The 17,379-nt window shown below is 31.1% G+C and overlaps 1 protein-coding gene and 2 pseudogenes across 2 annotated transcripts; 2 read left to right on the forward strand and 1 right to left on the reverse strand.

The window, feature by feature from the left end:
* LOC145789121 (mannosyl-oligosaccharide glucosidase GCS1-like) overlaps nucleotides 1-17,379 on the forward strand; it is a 377,152-nt pseudogene that overhangs the window by 278,572 nt on the left and 81,201 nt on the right.
* The window catches only part of LOC114293746 (uncharacterized), a 67,252-nt pseudogene that overhangs the window by 29,726 nt on the left and 20,147 nt on the right, over nucleotides 1-17,379 (reverse strand).
* On the forward strand, nucleotides 5,469-9,403 carry LOC145804751 (nifU-like protein 1, chloroplastic). 2 transcript variants are annotated; one of them, XM_082899754.1, is made up of 3 exons: nucleotides 5,469-5,995; nucleotides 8,754-8,893; nucleotides 9,030-9,403. In XM_082899754.1, exons 1-3 carry the CDS (start codon nucleotides 5,899-5,901, stop codon nucleotides 9,216-9,218), a joined length of 426 nt encoding a protein of 141 aa, XP_082755880.1. In that variant the 5' UTR covers nucleotides 5,469-5,898; the 3' UTR covers nucleotides 9,219-9,403. The 2 variants fall into 2 exon arrangements, with proteins under 2 accessions (XP_082755880.1, XP_082755881.1); XM_082899755.1 differs by having other exon boundaries at nucleotides 8,754-8,887.

Here is a 17,379-nt window from a genome sequence, read left to right on the forward strand (position 1 = left end):
AAGACCACTTAAGATATATTGTGACAATAAGTCTGCAGTTTTATATTCCAATAACAACAGGAGCTCGACAAAATCAAAGCATATTGATATCAAGTTCCTAGTTGTAAAAGAAAGAGTGCAGAGTGGACAGATTTCCATAGAGCACATTGGGACAAACTCCATGATAGCGGATCCACTTATGAAGAAACTACCACCCAAGGTCTTTCATGAGCACACTGCTCATATGGGTGTTGTTCTATTTGAGAACATTCTGGTTTAGTGGGAGTTTGAATTTATATTACTGCTTTATGTCAGCCTTGAGTTTTATCTATGTAATTAGATTAATTTCTGCAGAAATGAGGTATTCAGTTTATTACACTCTGTTACGTACTGTGAAGTATTGATCTCAATAAAGTTAAGTAGGACCAGTTGGAAATAGGCATGTATGGATCACATCACATGTAATTTCCATGCTACGCATCCATGATTGATCTATGTCATTTAGCTGTATTCGTATACGTGACCATTGGTGGGTCGAGTTACGATTAATGTAACGAAGACCACTTTGATCCCTATATTAATATAGTTAATGGACAAGATTGTTTGGATACCCTCAAGTTATGATAACAAATTTCTGAGCTCACTAAAGTTAAGCACATTTTTCAGGATACATATGTGGTCCAGTGGGAGATTGTTAGATAATGTCTCAATGGGACCACATAATTAAATGTGGTGTTATCATTTATAAGAAGCCTACAATTTAAGTGATTCAATTTAGTTAATAGGCTTAAGGGTATATGTGTTATGGACCTAATGTGTAGATACTAGTTGTATAATTTCTATTTCTATGAGGGGCAGAAATAGAAATTAAAACATATTGGTTAAAGTTGGTTTTCATTACCTTTCAGTTTTAAAACCAATAATAAAAATGGTTAATTTATTAGTTTTTATTACCTTTCAGTTATGAAACTAATAATGGTTAATTTATTGATTTTTATTACTTTTCAGTTATGAAACTAATAATGGTTAATTGATTGGTTTTTATTACTTTTCAGTTATGAAACCAATAATGGTTAATTTATTGGTTTTCATTACCTTTCAGTTATGAAAACCAATTACAACCTTTAAAAGGTTATGGTCCATATTCCTTCCCAAGAGTGAAAAAAGCAAGAATACTGTTTTGTTTTCTAAATCCTCTCAAGGAGAAACGTAAGGCACATAAGGGAAAGGATTAGAAGGCTCTAACAAAGTCAATATTAAGGTTTTATTGACAATCAGACGCTTCCGTTTAACCGTTCATCGATGGATTCAGGTATGTCATTTTGTCTTGATCTCTTGATAATACACATGGTAAATGATCCAAAGTGTAAGGTTTATGTTCTGAAATTTATGTTAACAATTAAGGCGATCCACCAGAGAAAGGAGATTTGCATTTTCAGATGATTATATTGTATATCTCCAGGAACATGAGGTAGAAAATGGAATGTCGAAAGATGATCCAATCAACTTTCGTCAAGCTATGGAAAGTTCCAACTCTCATAAGTGGATAGAAGCCATGAATGAAGAATATAAGTCTATGCAAGACAATAAAGTTTGGGAACTTGTCTCATTACCAGTTGGTACGAAGCCCATAGGTTGTAAATGGATATTTAAAACCAAAAGGGATTCAAATGGTAATGTGGAGAGGTATAAGGCACGTCTTGTAGCCAAAGGCTTTACTCAAAAAGAAGGAATTGACTTTAAAGAAACTTTCTCTCCAGTTTCTTCGAAAGATTCTTTTAGGACAATTATGGCGCTTGTTGCATATTTTGATCTTGAGTTGCATCAGATGGATGTCAAAACAGCTTTTCTTAATGGTGACATTAAAGAAACAATTTATATGGTGCAGCCAGAAAACTTTGTGTCAGGAGAGCCAAAGAATATGGTTTGCAAATTGACTAAATCCATCTATGGACTCAAACAAGCTTCTCGTCAGTGGTACTTCAAATTTCATCAAGTTCTCACTTCGTATGGTTTTGAAACTAACGTTGTTGATGAATGTGTGTATCACAAGTTCAGTGGGAGTAAACACATATTTTTGATTTTATATGTTGACGACATATTGCTTGCCACAAACGATATAAACTTATTACATGACACCAAGAGATTTCTATCTAAGAATTTTGAAATGAAAGATCTTGGTGATGCTTCCTTTGTATTAGGAATCGAAATACTCCGAGATCGTTCTCGTGGTATTCTGGGATTATCACAAAGGAGCTATATCGAAAAAAATACTCATTAGATTTGGCATGCAAAATTGTAAATCAGGTGAAACCCCGGTTGCTAAGGGAGACAAGTTTAGTCTCAGCCAATGCCCGAAGAACAGTCTTGAAATTCAAGAAATGCAGAAGATTCCTTATGCCTCGGCTGTAGGGAGTCTAATGTATGCTCAAGTATGTACGCGTCCGGATATTGCGTTTATAGTTGGCATGTTAGGCAGATATTTAAGTAATCCTGGCATGGATCATTGGAAAGCAGTCAAGCGTGTTATGCGATATTTACAGAGAACAAAGGAATATATGCTCACATACAGGAGATCGGATAAGTTAGAGGTCATTGGATATTCCGACTCCGATTTTGCTGGATGCCAAGACAGTAGGAAATCCATATCAGGCTATATTTATCTGTTAGCTGGTGGAGCAATTTCTTGGAGGTCTGCAAAGCAGACGCTCATAGCTTCATCCACCATGGCTGCAGAGTTTGTAGCATGTTATGAGGCATCAAACCAAGGGATATGGCTGCGGAATTTTGTCACTGGGTTGCGTATTTTGGAAGACACTGAAAGACCACTTAAGATATATTGTGACAATAAGTCTGCAGTTTTATATTCCAATAACAACAGGAGCTCGACAAAATCAAAGCATATTGATATCAAGTTCCTAGTTGTAAAAGAAAGAGTGCAGAGTGGACAGATTTCCATAGAGCACATTGGGACAAACTCCATGATAGCGGATCCACTTACGAAGAAACTACCACCCAAGGTCTTTCATGAGCACACTGCTCATATGGGTGTTGTTCTATTTGAGAACATTCTGGTTTAGTGGGAGTTTGAATTTATATTACTGCTTTATGTCAGCCTTGAGTTTTATTTATGTAATTAGATTAATTTCTGCAGAAATGAAGTATTCAGTTTATTACGCTCTGTTACGTATTTTGAAGTATTGATCTCAATAAAGTTAAGTAGGACCAGTTGGACATAGGCATGTATGGATCACATCACATGTAATTTCCATGCTACGCATCCATGATTGATCTATGTCATTTAGCTATATTTGTATACGTGACCATTGGTGGGTCGAGTTACGATTGATGTAACGAAGACCGCTTTGATCCTATATTAATATAGTTAATGGACAAGATTGTTTGGATACCCTCAAGTTATGATAACAAATTTCTGAGCTCACTAAAGTTAAGCACATTTTTCAAGATACATATGTGGTCCAGTGGGAGATTGTTAGATAATGTCTCAATGGGACTACATAATTAAATGTGGTGTTATCATTTATAAGAAGCCTACAATTTAAGTGATTCAATTTAGTTAATAGGCTTAAGGGTATATATGTGTTATGGACCTAATGTGTAGATACTAATTGTATAATTTCTATTTCTATGAGGGGCAGAAATAGAAATTAAAACATATTGGTTAAAGTTGGTTTTCATTACCTTTCAGTTTTAAAACCAATAATAATAATGGTTAATTTATTAGTTTTTATTACCTTTCAGTTATGAAACTAATAATGGTTAATTTATTGGTTTTTATTACCTTTCAGTTATGAAACCAATAATGGTTAATTTATTGGTTTTCATTACCTTTCAGTTATGAAAACCAATTACAACCTTTAAAAGGTTATGGTCCCTATTCCTTCCCAAGAGTGAAAAAACAAGAATACTGTTTTGTTTTCTAAATCCTCTCAAGGAGAAACATAAGGCACATAAGGGAAAGGATTAGGAGGCAATAACATAGTCAATATCAAAGGTTTTATTGACAATCAGACGCTTCCGTTTAACCGTTCATCGATAGATTCAGGTATGTTGTTTTAGTCTTGTTTTCTTGATGATATACATGGTAAATGATCCGAAACATGAAGTTCTGAAATTTATGTTAACAATTGATTCTTTAGATCACATTATCTTTATTTTTTTCACGCTTTTCCAAAAAAAAAAAAGCTACAATAAAAAAAACTAAAAAATTAACCTTTTTCATAGTTCCTCAAATATCTCTAACTTTACTCTCTCTACAAGTTATACTCTAAATCTTTTACCAAATGTCACATAGACTTGCAACATTTGCCACAAAATTTGATAAAAATTTTGCCCTAATTTGGCATTCAAGGTTTGGGAGATTAAAAGGTTAAAATGGTTGTAAAAAGATAAAATACGTTAAAAAATTAATAAGACAAAAATATCACATTTAAATTATAATCATTTCACGTTTTCTCTCACAGAAGTCAAAGAGTCTTACCCAAACGAGACATTTTAGCCGAGACTAAAATAAAAATGCTACAGATCCCAAATAATTTGTCAATTTTTTACCAAACCTCTCACATGGGTAATGCCCACACAAACTCACATGTGTGTGGATCCCATACCTATGTGAGATGTATGATAGAAAATTTGATAGATTATTTGGAGTCCATAGCATAATAGGAATAATGTTAAGGATACAAAATTTTCTACTAAATAAATAATCAAATGTCTCGCATGGGTGTGAGGTCCGCAATTTGCGACCTATAACATTTTCCAGCATAACTGCATATATTTTTTACACATTTTTTTTGTAAAAAGCTAAAAATTACTAAAATAAAATGTTTCCAAATAAGGCCAGCCAAAAAACCAAAAAATTAAAAAGCAACACAGTTCCCAAACGAAACCTTTGTAGTTTGTAGTATTTTTCTTCAGCAATGGTTGGTGCCCCGAAAATACATGGCTCAAATGGCTCGAAACACCCAAAATGACGTCGTTTTGGGTGTAAGACGACGTCGTTTTACAGAATTCGAGCCATTCAAGCCACATAATTCGGGCTACCAAACATTATTCATTTTTCTTTTACCAAACATTAATGAATCACAAGGCTTCATTTGGAATATGAGTTGACTTTTGGCTTTAGACTTTCTTAACTATTTTAATTTGAGGTTAAAATAAGTTCGTTTAGGATGAACTTTTTAACTCTTTTAACTTTTATAAAAGAAAAAATGAAAAAATTATAGTTTATATATAACAACTTTCAATCTGAGCTTAAAAAATTTATTTTATCTTTTTATAATTAAAAAGTCCTAATATAGGGGTGTAAATTTAACCCGGTCCACATGACATCGGGCTCGGATTTTGGACCGGCCCATGTCGGGTCTCACAGACTTCGGTTAAAATTTAAATTAAATCAAACCAGTCTATAAGTCAAAAAATTAAGTATAGATTTAAAGCGTATTCAGGCCTAAGAAAGACCACAGGCCGGCCAAGAGCGGCTGAGTCCGACTTCAAAATGATAGTTCAAACCCATACTCGGGTCCCAAACTAGGCTCAGGTTTGAACCTAATCAAACCTAATCGAACCGGACTCACCACATACCCTAACATAACCCCAACCCACATGCCAAACGGGCACTAACCCTCCCGCACCTTTCAATCTACCTTTCTTCTCTGCAGCACAAGAGCTCGACGACGATGGCATCAATATCAGCAACTGGGTTGTCCTCCCCAAATCGACCCCTCTCATTCCCCCCAAAAAATCTCGAATAAATCCCACAAATCTCCATCTTTCGTTTCATTCCAAGGAGGACCCAGATTAGTTCCTCAAAAATGGGCAGTTAAAGCCTCAGCCAGTGGGTCTCCTCCGGGACTCTACTCGGCCAAGATTTTCGAACTCACACCTCAGAACGTTGACATGGTTCTTGAGGACGTTCGGCCTTATCTCATCTCCGATGGTGGCAACGTCGACGTCGTCTCCGTCGCAGACGGTGTCATCTCTCTCAAACTCCAAGGTTTGTTTATTTCTGGCCTATTCTTTCATTGTTTTATGGTTTAATCTAATTGAATTGATTATATTCATCTTATTTTATTTCCAAATGAACATTCAATTTTTGTTAGTATTGGTTTTTGAGCTTGCCTGATAGATACTATTCAATGAGGGCGTCTTTGTTTTTCTTTTTTCATTTTTGCTTCTGGGTTTCAATCAGAACATTGTAGAAAACATCATCATGGTAATTGATTGTTTTTAACTCGGGTTTTTTGAAAACAATGTCTGAGACAAACAAAATGAATTTTAGTTTTATTTTCAGTTTTATGGGAAATCAAGAAACAATGTGCGGATAAAATGAGTGCAGCTGAGATTAGAATGGTTAGAGAGATGTGTGTAGGAAAGGTAGAATTAGAAATGGATGTATTCGTGAAATTAGAAATAAGACGAAAATAGGAAAATGAGATACAAATCCATTTTATAGACCCACTTTCTACAATCAGTGATGTGTAAAAGGGGTGATTGGCTGATTGTTAGAGAAGATATGAGAGAAAGTTGTCTTGGATATTCTAAGAGATTGCCACGTCAGTGGGTTTGAAAAATGGGTCTTACTTTTGGGGCTGAATTGCACTACTCTTGAAATAAGTTGAAAGAAAACAGGTTAAGGTGATTTGGCCATTTACAACGAAGACCATAAATGGAGATGTTAGGGAGAGGGGAAGATCTAAGCTAACATGGGATGCGATAGTAAAAAAAGGATATGAATTGATTTAATTTGACTTATCATATAGCCCTTGATAGAATACAATGGCGAAAAAGGATTCATGTAGTAGACTTTCCTTGATTAGGATACAAGGCGTGGTTTGATATTTTCTGTTTTCTATTACTCTCTGAAAGTAGAAAATTGTTTTTGAAAACTCTCCCAAACACAATCAAAAAAGTTTTATGAGCTCTTTACCTTTGGAATTGCCTCCTATGTCATGCAATAAGAATACGGACTAGGAGATTTGCAGTGAAAGATTCAGGATGAGTGTGATGCGTGCACTCGATGAAAATCTTTCAATCATACCAATTTCAATTTTGCATTTTTTGCTATGAAGTACGGATACGGACACGGGACACGACACGGATACGGGGACACGCAAATTTTAAAAAAATGGGGGACACGACACGCTGGGGACACGTTTAATATATATAATTTTATTTATTTATTATATGTCTAAAATAAAAAGAAAATCATTAATTTTTATACAATTACAATAATAATAAAATTAATAAACATATTTTTAAATTTTTTTAATAAAAAATGAGTTTTTTTAAATAAAAATAATTTATTTTATGAATTTTAGGTTTAACAAAAATAAAGATAAAAAAAAGAAAAAAGAAAAAAAGAGAGAGGGAAGAAAATAAAGGATGAGAGAGAGAGAGAGAGAGAGAGAGAGAGAGAGAGAAACGGGTGAAATAAAAAAGAGGGAAAGTGAATCAGCAAAGGGGGAAAGTCAAATGAGAGAGAGAGAGCATACATCGAAGCAAAGGGAGGAGAAGAAGAAGGAGAAGAAGATGGAGACAGAAGACAAAGAGGACGAGGCGAAGAAGAAGATAGCAGACGAATACCTCAGCTTCTTCAGTTGATGTGAACAGGTTAGGGCTCCTCTCCTCTCCTCCCTCGCTCTCTTTCTCTGTCTCCTCTCCTCTCCTCCCTCGATCTCTATCTTCTCTCCTCTCTTGATCTCTTTCTCTGTCTCTATTTCTCTTTCCTTGCTCCTCTCCTCCCTCGACCTCTTTCTGTCGTTCTCTCTTTCTCTCCAATAGTTAGGGCTTTGATCCACCTCAGACGTGTTCGGAAAGTGTCACAGCGTGTCCATGGCGTCTCCGACTGCAAAAATTCAAAAAAAAAAAAAAGAGGACACGTTAGAGAGATGTTTGTGTCCAATACGTGTCCGACACTCGTACGTAGGCCCTAGGAACGTGTCAGTGCTTCATAGATTTTCTGTAAGCGTTCAAGTATTAAAGCTGACATTAAGTCCATAACGACTTTGTCCTGAAGATGTTCACGAAACTAGATCTTTTGCAAATCATAAACATAGAGATGATGTAGATTTTAGAGCCTTCATGTGTTGAATTTTAGATCCCATACCTCAGATGCAATGAATAAAAACAAAAGAGGAAGAATAAAACAAGCATGCAATTGAAACTTCCAACTAACTCAAAAACTATCATACTGCATGCAGTTGAGGCATCCAAAATCATCTAGATGATGTAAATTTGCTAGACAGCGTGACACTTGGCACTGTCGATGAGATATCAAGAATTTGGTGATTTATGTTATTCCCGTGACACTAGATAAGTATTTTTCTAAATTCTACTGTCCCACTTATCAGAACACACATTATAAGCAAAACCAGGCATGCGTAAAGCTTTCATTCATTAAACATGTTTGCAACCACATCCCATTTCAGCTGCCAATCAATGCCATGATGGCTTTAAGATGACAAATAAACCATTGCTAAATTTGTGGTTTGGAATGAATCAGAAATGGCTGAAACTTGAAATTGTTGAGGTGGGTGACCAGTATAAACTCGAGAAAGTTTGTTTCCCCTCATTGTCTGAACTAGTCATTAAAATTTGTTACTCGTGTTCCTGAGCGGTGTTTCTAGGGTGAAAATGGTCATTAGATTTTCAACATAATTATACAAAGTCTGAGTGGTGTTTCAAATTTTGAGCCTTGCAAATTCATTTTTTGTTGTCAACTGGCTAAGATTTCGATGGTAAATGGAAAACAGGAGCATGTGGAAGCTGCCGTAGCTCAACAACTACCATGAAAATGGGGATTGAACGAGTACTGAAGGAAAAATTTGGAGATGCAGTCAAGGATATTCGCCAAGTGTATGATGATGACCACACAAGTGAGACAACGGTAGACGTAATCTTTTGCTAACCTGAGCTACGAAGGGAGTAAAAACAATACCAAAATATCTTGAATTTCATCCATTGATAGCAATAATATGAACTACGTTGAAATTTGGGAGTGATTAGAATTTCCTGCTGTGTAAATGTAGGCGGTGAATGGCCATCTTGATATATTGAGGCCAGCCATAAAGAACTATGGTGGGAATGTGCAAGTATTATCTGTTGAGGGTGGCGATTGCCTTGTAAAGTATGTAGGGCCTGACTCCATTGGATCTGGAGTCAAAGCAGCAATAAAGGAGAGGTTTCCAGACATTACAAATGTTGTGTTTACTGGTTAGGCTGCTGTCAATCTTGGAAGCTCAGGGAAGTAGATGACTGGATTTTCGAATATTTTTCATGAGAGGGGGATATATTAAGCGCCACGATAGAACTTCAATTCCAATGTCTCAGTGTATTTAATTAAATTAAATTCAAGTTTCTTCTAGATACTGTTGCAATTAATTGATCTTCTGTTGATGATTAAGATTTTCTGATATAACATAGTTTAGAATTGTAGAACCAAATTGGTATTTGTACTTTAGTTTTGGTTTGATGACATAGCTTCAATGGCTGGTTCTAGTTTTAATTTTTTAAAAATCATAAGAAACGGTTTAGTCCCATGATCACTTTAAAATCAAACCAATCCGATTCATGACCACCTCTATTGACGTTAACACTGTTCAAAAATCAACAAGGGAATATGAGTCTGGGGTAGCACTCTCGGCATGAAGTTTGGTGGTATTTATTGTACTATTTCAGTTAGGATTTCAACGAGAGTGTGTGAAAGCATTGTAGACTAAAGTGATTCAGACCTCTATAATTATTGCTTAGAATGGATTTGATCTCCTATCATTCGTTGACGTAGACATGTTATTGAACCTTGTATATATATCTTATATATCTTGTTTGCAATTCCATTCTAGGCTTCTTAGCTTGACAAAGTTTGGTTTTGGTAAGATTGTGACAATTGTGTATAATGGATTTGATCTACTTTGACTCAAAGACGTAGCATATTGCCAAATTACGTATATATTGTATTATGTGTACTTAGTTTATTTATATTACTACTTTATAATTGGATTGGTTTCTTGAACAGTCCATTGGACTGGATATTAGCATAACAAATGACATGAGGTTAATAGAATAATTCAGCAGAAATCATCAAAGAAATCAATGTAACGACGTTCTTACTGTCAATCACCAAAACGACATCAGTAATATTCCATCAATTCTTCTTTCTCTTTTGTTTTCTTTTCCCCTACTAGAACGGCAAGACATGAGCTAATTCTCAAGTCCTTGTATGATTATTTTGTTTGGCCTTAATTAAGCCCATTGGGATTAAAAGATAAGAAAGCACCAACCCCCAGTTAAGATTAAGTCCAAAGACAAACATCTAATTAAGTATGATCCAACTAACTAGGTCAAATAGTCTAAAGACCACAACATACATTCTTTTCTTGTTCTTTTATTTCCTTGTGTTCTCATTTGAGAAAGAGTAGCGATATATAAATAGTATTTTTATACAGAATGATGTGCCTATTTTGGCTTGTAATTTCAAAAATATTGTTGATATATCGTTTGAATGAGTTTCTTCGTATGAAAGTACTTGGGTTTGTTTGGAAAATGGCTTTTTGATTTTTTTTTATTAAAATATAAGGTGAAAAAAATTAACATATTTGAGAAGGATTTTTTAAATTTTTACGAAAAAAATATGTAAAAAGTAGTGTAAATGGGAAAAATCTTTGGCTTTGTAAATTGAATGAGAAGAAATATTTGACCTTTTTTGTATGAGTTGAAAATCTTTAGACGATTTTAATAATTTTTTGACTGAAATAGTTACTTGCCAAACGTAGCCTGATAGTAAATCATTTTTTGTTAGAAAAATAGGCAGAGAAACTCCAATTAAGACTTGGTCCAAGGAAGAGCTTCTAATTAATAAAGTCCAACTCCAATTCCAACTACATATGGCAAAGGTTTTTTTGCAAGGAAATCACTTTTTATTTTTGCTTATTTAAAAAAATAAAAAAAACATACATTACATTACATATACAATATTAATAATAATGGAAGGTATTGTCCTCTGGTTTTCATGTTCTATATATCGGCCGGCTTTGTCCATGGAAAGTAAGACATGTATTCCTAAAATTTAGGATTGAGAATGATCGATCAATAATATGATATTTGGAAAATACTATTCACTTTATTTTTGTATATATTTTATTATTTTATTTATATATCTTTTACTCATAGTTTTATGTGTGAATTTTGTAAGTCATTAGGTTTAAAGAGCAAAGTTATTGAAAACAATTTTCCTGTGTGGTTAATGTTAGCAATCTCTAAAATAACACTTTTAAATATATTCACATGACAAGAGATCACATCTAAGTTAATTAATTATTAAATAAAATAACATGCAAGAGTCCATGTCATTGGAGATAAATTTAGAAGTCTTAGCATTTCTATTTCCATGCCATACAAATTGACGGAAATGCTAGAAATCTTTAAAGCATATATTTAAATTCAACTGTAATGATGTGGTACGGGGTTGATATGGTTGATTTGAAAACCAATCAATAATTGCAATAACTTAAATATAACGGTTCATATTATGATGTGTATTTAAGAATCATAATTTAAAAGTTTCAAGTTTCTTTTTAAGTTGGAATTTATTTGTTGAGTATTATTAAAATTTGTTGGATGGGTTTTTTTTATATATTTTTTTAGGGGCAAAAGGTGGAGGACCAACGACATATTTTGCATTGTTGACAATAATTTTATGAACTATTTGCTCTTCTTATGGATGAAAGTAACAAAAGTACTGTTGTAGTTTGGTGAAGAAAAAAAAAAAAAATCCTAAATTTTGTTTTTCATTCATTGTATTTGAATTTTAAATTTGATATATAAAAAGAAGAGAAATAGAATAGAAGCAAAAATCTTTTTTTCATCTTCTCTATGGGACATTTATCCCGTCTTATAATTTTATATTCATGAATTTAAAATTTAAACATAACAACTAAATCAAATGCATAAGATTTTAATCGACCTTGTCCAAATTTTCTAATGTCGAGAAACAAAGACTAAGAAAGTTTTTAAGAAAGTGTACAATATAAAATGTTGTGCAAAAACTAATACTTTACAAATATGAATATAGTATTGTGTCATTATATTTTAGTAAACTAATGGGTACCAGTAATTTTGTGCCATGTGATACTCTACCCAATTATTTATTATCAAACACAAATATAAATATGATAACTCACTATTTAAATTAATCATAATGATAATAAAAATAAATAAATAAAATCAAGTAAGCAAGATTTTTTAGACATGCAATAATGGATAATTTTACAAATTCAAAATTATTACTTAAAATTTTATCTAAAAATATAATGTGTGACTCATATTTATTTTAACTATATGGCCCGTTTGTTTGGGATTATAGGGAGGAGATTGAGTTTAATAGTGAGGAGGGGATTGAGAGATAGGGAGGGGATTAGTAATCCCTTGGTATTAGTAAGGAGGAGGAAGGGGGATTGGTAAGGAAGAGGTAGAGATGGTATTAGAAAAATAGTGAGGGGATTAAAAAAAATTTATTTTTTTTATTTTTTATAAATTGAGAATTTTTTTTAAATATAATGTTTAATTTTTTATATTTTTTTATTTGTTTTATTATTTTATATAAAAATAATTCAACAATTTCTCACTATTAATTCTCTCACTATCAATCTTTTCATTATGAATCCCTTCTATTCTATCTCTAAAAACAAACGGACCTATGTGCTCCAAAACACACTAATTTAATCCTAACCATTGTTTTCCTGATCCCTAAAAGTCTGGACTGTAGACTTTTTCTGCAATAATTGCACACATTTTTTAAATGAGTGTTTTTTTTGAAATTTTTAAAGTAAGAATTACTATTTAATTCCACGCAGTCGGTTACAAAATCGAATCAGAGGGGACAAACAGCCGTAAATCATAATTATTTTTCTTTTTTAAAAAAAAATTATTTTTAGTGATTTTTATTTATTTATTGTTGAAATATGTTATTTTCATAACCTAGAAAGATTTTAAAAATAATTATAAAAAAAACTTCAAAAAAGTGTTTTTTAAAAAAATAAAAGAAAAAAATCCAACTTTTTAACCTTTTTTTTTCTTTCTTTAATGAAGTTTTTTTATTTTATAAAAATGATTTAATTTTTGTCAAGGATATCTAAAAGTGACAAATAAAATAAAATAAATAGCTGTTAAACGTCACGCTTCACATTTATTATAATCATTCATTTTCTTATATGATCATAATCTGATCACTTGACTAAGTAATTTCAATCAATTTAAAATTTTACAAAAATAATCAATGTGTTTGGTTTGAGTTTTTTGAATTAATTTTTTTTGTTTTTGTATTTTTTTATTTTTAGTAAATATTATTTAAATTTTAAACATTTTTTTTTACTTTTTAGATGCACCTTACTTAGATGTATCTAAAAAATAAAAAATTTGTGAAAAAATATTTTAAAAAATTAATAAATACATAAAAATACAAAAAATGTACTGAATTATCATACATATTTTTTTGTATTTTGGATATTTAGTGAATTTTTAAAAGGTTTTCTTCACAAATTTTTTACTTTTTAAATACATCTAAGTTAAGTATGTCTAAAAATTAAAAAAAATTGCTTAAAATATTAAAAAAATCAGTAAAAAAAATATGAAAAATAAAAATGTAAAATTTTCTGAAAAATATTTTTTAAAAAGTGAAGCCAAGCATAGTATGCACTAACAATTTGAATATTAAAAGAGGCCCAAGATAAACCCATACCAAGAAAACTAAACTGCAGATCAAAGTTCATTTATATGGACGAGAGAAACCTGGTTTTTATGAATATATACTTTTGAGTTAAATTAAGGTCATTCATTGAGTTACAAATTATACTCAATTAAAATTTTCACTGGTTTGTTTTTATTAGAGTAAATTACAAACACATTTTTTAAGATTTACATAAATTACAAATTACTCCCTGTGATTCTAAGAATTATATTATGCACTTTAAGATTTCTAATTTCATAATAAATAGGTCATGTTATTAATAAACCATCAAGTTAATTAACAGTTTTTAATATTGTTAAAATTTTATTTCAATTAATAATTCATATAATTTTATTATTATATAGGTGAACAGTTAAAAATTGTACTTTTTCAATTAATTCTGTTAAATGAAAAATTTTGACAGGAAAGTATTTGTAATTTTTCAAACCACAAAGAGACTATTCATATTTTAAATAAACTTCAGAGATGTATTTGTAATTCATCATTTTTATTATGAATTCCTCGTTTGCACAAGAACACGTTCAAAAGCAGACATATAAATCCCAATTTTAGATTTTTTTAAAGCTTTGAAATGACCAAAATATACGCAATTTCTTACCTTTTCAAATGATTAAATCTAGTATGTTTGACTGATTTTAAGCTTTGAATTGACCATCATTTTAGTTGTTGCAATTCTTTTCGTTTCTTTTTTATGTTTATAATGGATCACATGTATATAGATTGGACCAATTGATGCATTAGCCATGGCCTAAAAAACATTACAAAGATCTACTTATTTAATAATTATGTCTGAATTTTACAATTGACTTCATAATGAAATTTATTTTTGCTTAATCTTCTTAGTCTGTATTGGCATGAGACTCTTGTTTTTTTTTATTTAAATATGACTGAATCACTATTTAATTTGTTATTTCATTTTCAAATTAATTTTAACTTACGTCAAAATTACTTGAAGGTAAACTAATATTTAATAACAATTTATGAAGTAAAAAAGAAAAGTTAATATGATTAGCCCACATATGTATATATAATTTTAGGATCTAGATTGTTTTCTGTCCAAATCTACATCCATCAATTCTAAATTCTATTTCAATATTAATGTGCATTCGACCATATCTAGAATGAATAATTATTTACATATTTCAATTTTATGTAATTGTTCTACTTATATAACATAATCCATATATATATATATATATATATTAAGTTATATAAATAAAATTTTCTTATGAATGCAGTGGAATCAACATTATTAAATGCATACGTAACCTATTATTTTATATTGAGTCTCTCCCTCTCTCGTGTATATAAATACCAAAATGTGTGTGTGTATGTTTCAAAGTTGGAACATAAAATCCATTCTTCAACCTTCCATAATCTTTCTTCTTCTATCACTATATATATTTGCAGATAGTTAAGTATGGTTGTGTCATCTCCGACTCCATTTCGGACCAAGAAGGCAAGGGCTGTGGGAATTCCCATTATTGACCTCTCTCTTGAGAGGTCTGTGTCGTCTGAGAAAATTGTGCAGGCATGTCAAGACTATGGTTTCTTCAAGGTGGTCAACCATGGTGTTCCCATGGAGATCATTGCAAGAATGGAGAAGGAAGGGAGTGATTTTTTCGCAAAACCCGCTTCGGAGAAGCAACAACAAGCGGGGGACCTGCCTAGTCCATTTGGTTATGGCTGCAAAAATATTGGCTTCAATGGTGATGTGGGTAAGGATAAGGGTATTTTGGTCATTTTAATTTGATTTGACATCATAAATAAATATTAAACTAAAAAGTAAAAAGTCAGTTTTTTACCAATCTTCCAAATCACTTCCAAAAAAACTAAAAAGCTTGGTAAAAAGTCAAAAATTAGCCTTTTACTAACTTCCCAAAAACCCAGAATTTGATCATAGAATAATCAGTGATAATTTTCTTACTTGATATGAGTCCTATTAAATGTGCGTCATTTATTTCATTTAAAAGGATTGTCTCAAGTGTTATAATCAAATTTTCATGAATCTAAAAGAACATAATTGGTATATAATCTTGTTCATGGCTATCCCATTCTTAGTTGGTATGTATATCTCTCTATTGCAATTTTGGAGTTCTCCTAAATTAAAATGGAAATACTATGAATCTTACTTAAATATTTTGAATTTATCTTAAATGAGAGCTGTGTGATTGAGATTAAATTGGTATAGTGTAAAATATATATGTAAAATAAATTTTAAATCATAAAATGATAATTTTAAATAATTAAATTTAAATTTATAATATTAACGGATTAAAAAAGCAATTATTTACACGTTGACTAAAAGTCATCAAATAATGTTGAAAAGAAGCCACTTGTCTATTTTCCGTATCAACTTCTTTTCAATGCCAATAATTATTTACACAACCGTTTTACATAAATCAAAGGCATGAGTTAAATTGACAAAATAAGCACAAAAATATGGCGTAGCAAGAAACTTTACAGATGGCACATTATATTAATCCACCTTTATTAAACGGTAGAGTGACAAATATCTAATTTAAATTGCAAGAATAATGCTATATGTATCAATTGATATACTAACTAATGTACTAATTGATGATGTGACATAATTTAAGAGGTTTTTAAAATTTGTAATGTGATTAATGAGTAAGGTCTGCATTAGGTGACTGAAAGGCTAATTAATAATTTTTTCTGTATTGGTGTCAGTTCCTTACAAATGGACGCTATATTGTGTTCAAGAAAAAAAATAAATAAATAAATATACATGTATATAAGATTCTGGAAAGGAAAGTTAATTTGTATCGCCAACAAAAAAAAAAAAAAAAAGCCTTAATCTCATTTTGAAAGGTTCATCATCAACTATATAAAAATTATAATTTTTTTTAAATTTAAAAATAATTAAGAAATTTGTAAATTTCTTAAAGATATGATAATTATAGATCAGTAATTTTCAACTTTGATGATTTTTCCAATTCAGTATTCTTAAGAAATAAAATGAAAATTTCAACTTCATTTATAAAATAAAATGAAAAAATCAAAATATCATTATGACAAAGGGCGACGTCATATTTTTTTGCAATGTATAGGAGGTTTAGGGCTAGAGCAGTAAATTATCCATAATTTATAACTAGCATTTTATTTAAAAAGTTCATGTTTTGCTCAAAGTGTTCCAATTTAACCGTTGTATGATCAAACTTAACTCTTATATGATGATATCTACATATAAAATGAATATAAATTATATCTTAATTTTTTTTAAATAAAAATTTGAGTAAAAATTACGATCACTAAGCATTGTTAGGCCAAGAGATATTGAATAGAGAATACTATTCATTCAACAATCGAAATATCAAAACTAGAGGTTTTGGACTTGTGGTTATATAGCACCATTTTTTAGTGTGAGATTTTGAATTTAACTTCTATATAGGGTTATTAAACGAATCAAGTACTTGAATTCGACTAATTAAAAATTCATTTGAGATCGATTCGTTATGTAAAGAAATTGAGTTTGAACACAAATTTAAAGCTGTTAAGTTTTCAAACAAAGTTTGAATAGTCTACTACACTGCTTGATAAACTTATATGTATTATAAAAAATTAAATTACGTGAGCTCGACTTGTGTTTGGCTCATTAAAAACTCGTTTGAGAT

Source organism: Camellia sinensis, chromosome 12 (assembly GCF_055761805.1).
Source record: "Camellia sinensis isolate YWXY chromosome 12, ASM5576180v1, whole genome shotgun sequence".
Classification (NCBI taxonomy): Eukaryota; Viridiplantae; Streptophyta; class Magnoliopsida; order Ericales; family Theaceae; genus Camellia; species Camellia sinensis.

What these genes read in the sequence shown, in the direction of transcription:
- LOC145804751 (XM_082899754.1), top strand. Translation starts at nt 5,899, where the DNA reads ATGGTTCTTGAGGACGTTCGGCCTTATCTCATCTCCGATGGTGGCAAC. An exon ending in CATCTCTCTCAAACTCCAAG is followed by an intron (nt 5,996 to 8,753) that starts GTTTGTTTATTT and finishes AATGGAAAACAG; the next exon opens with GAGCATGTGGAAGCTGCCGT. An exon ending in CAAGTGAGACAACGGTAGAC is followed by an intron (nt 8,894 to 9,029) that starts GTAATCTTTTGC and finishes GTGTAAATGTAG; the next exon opens with GCGGTGAATGGCCATCTTGA.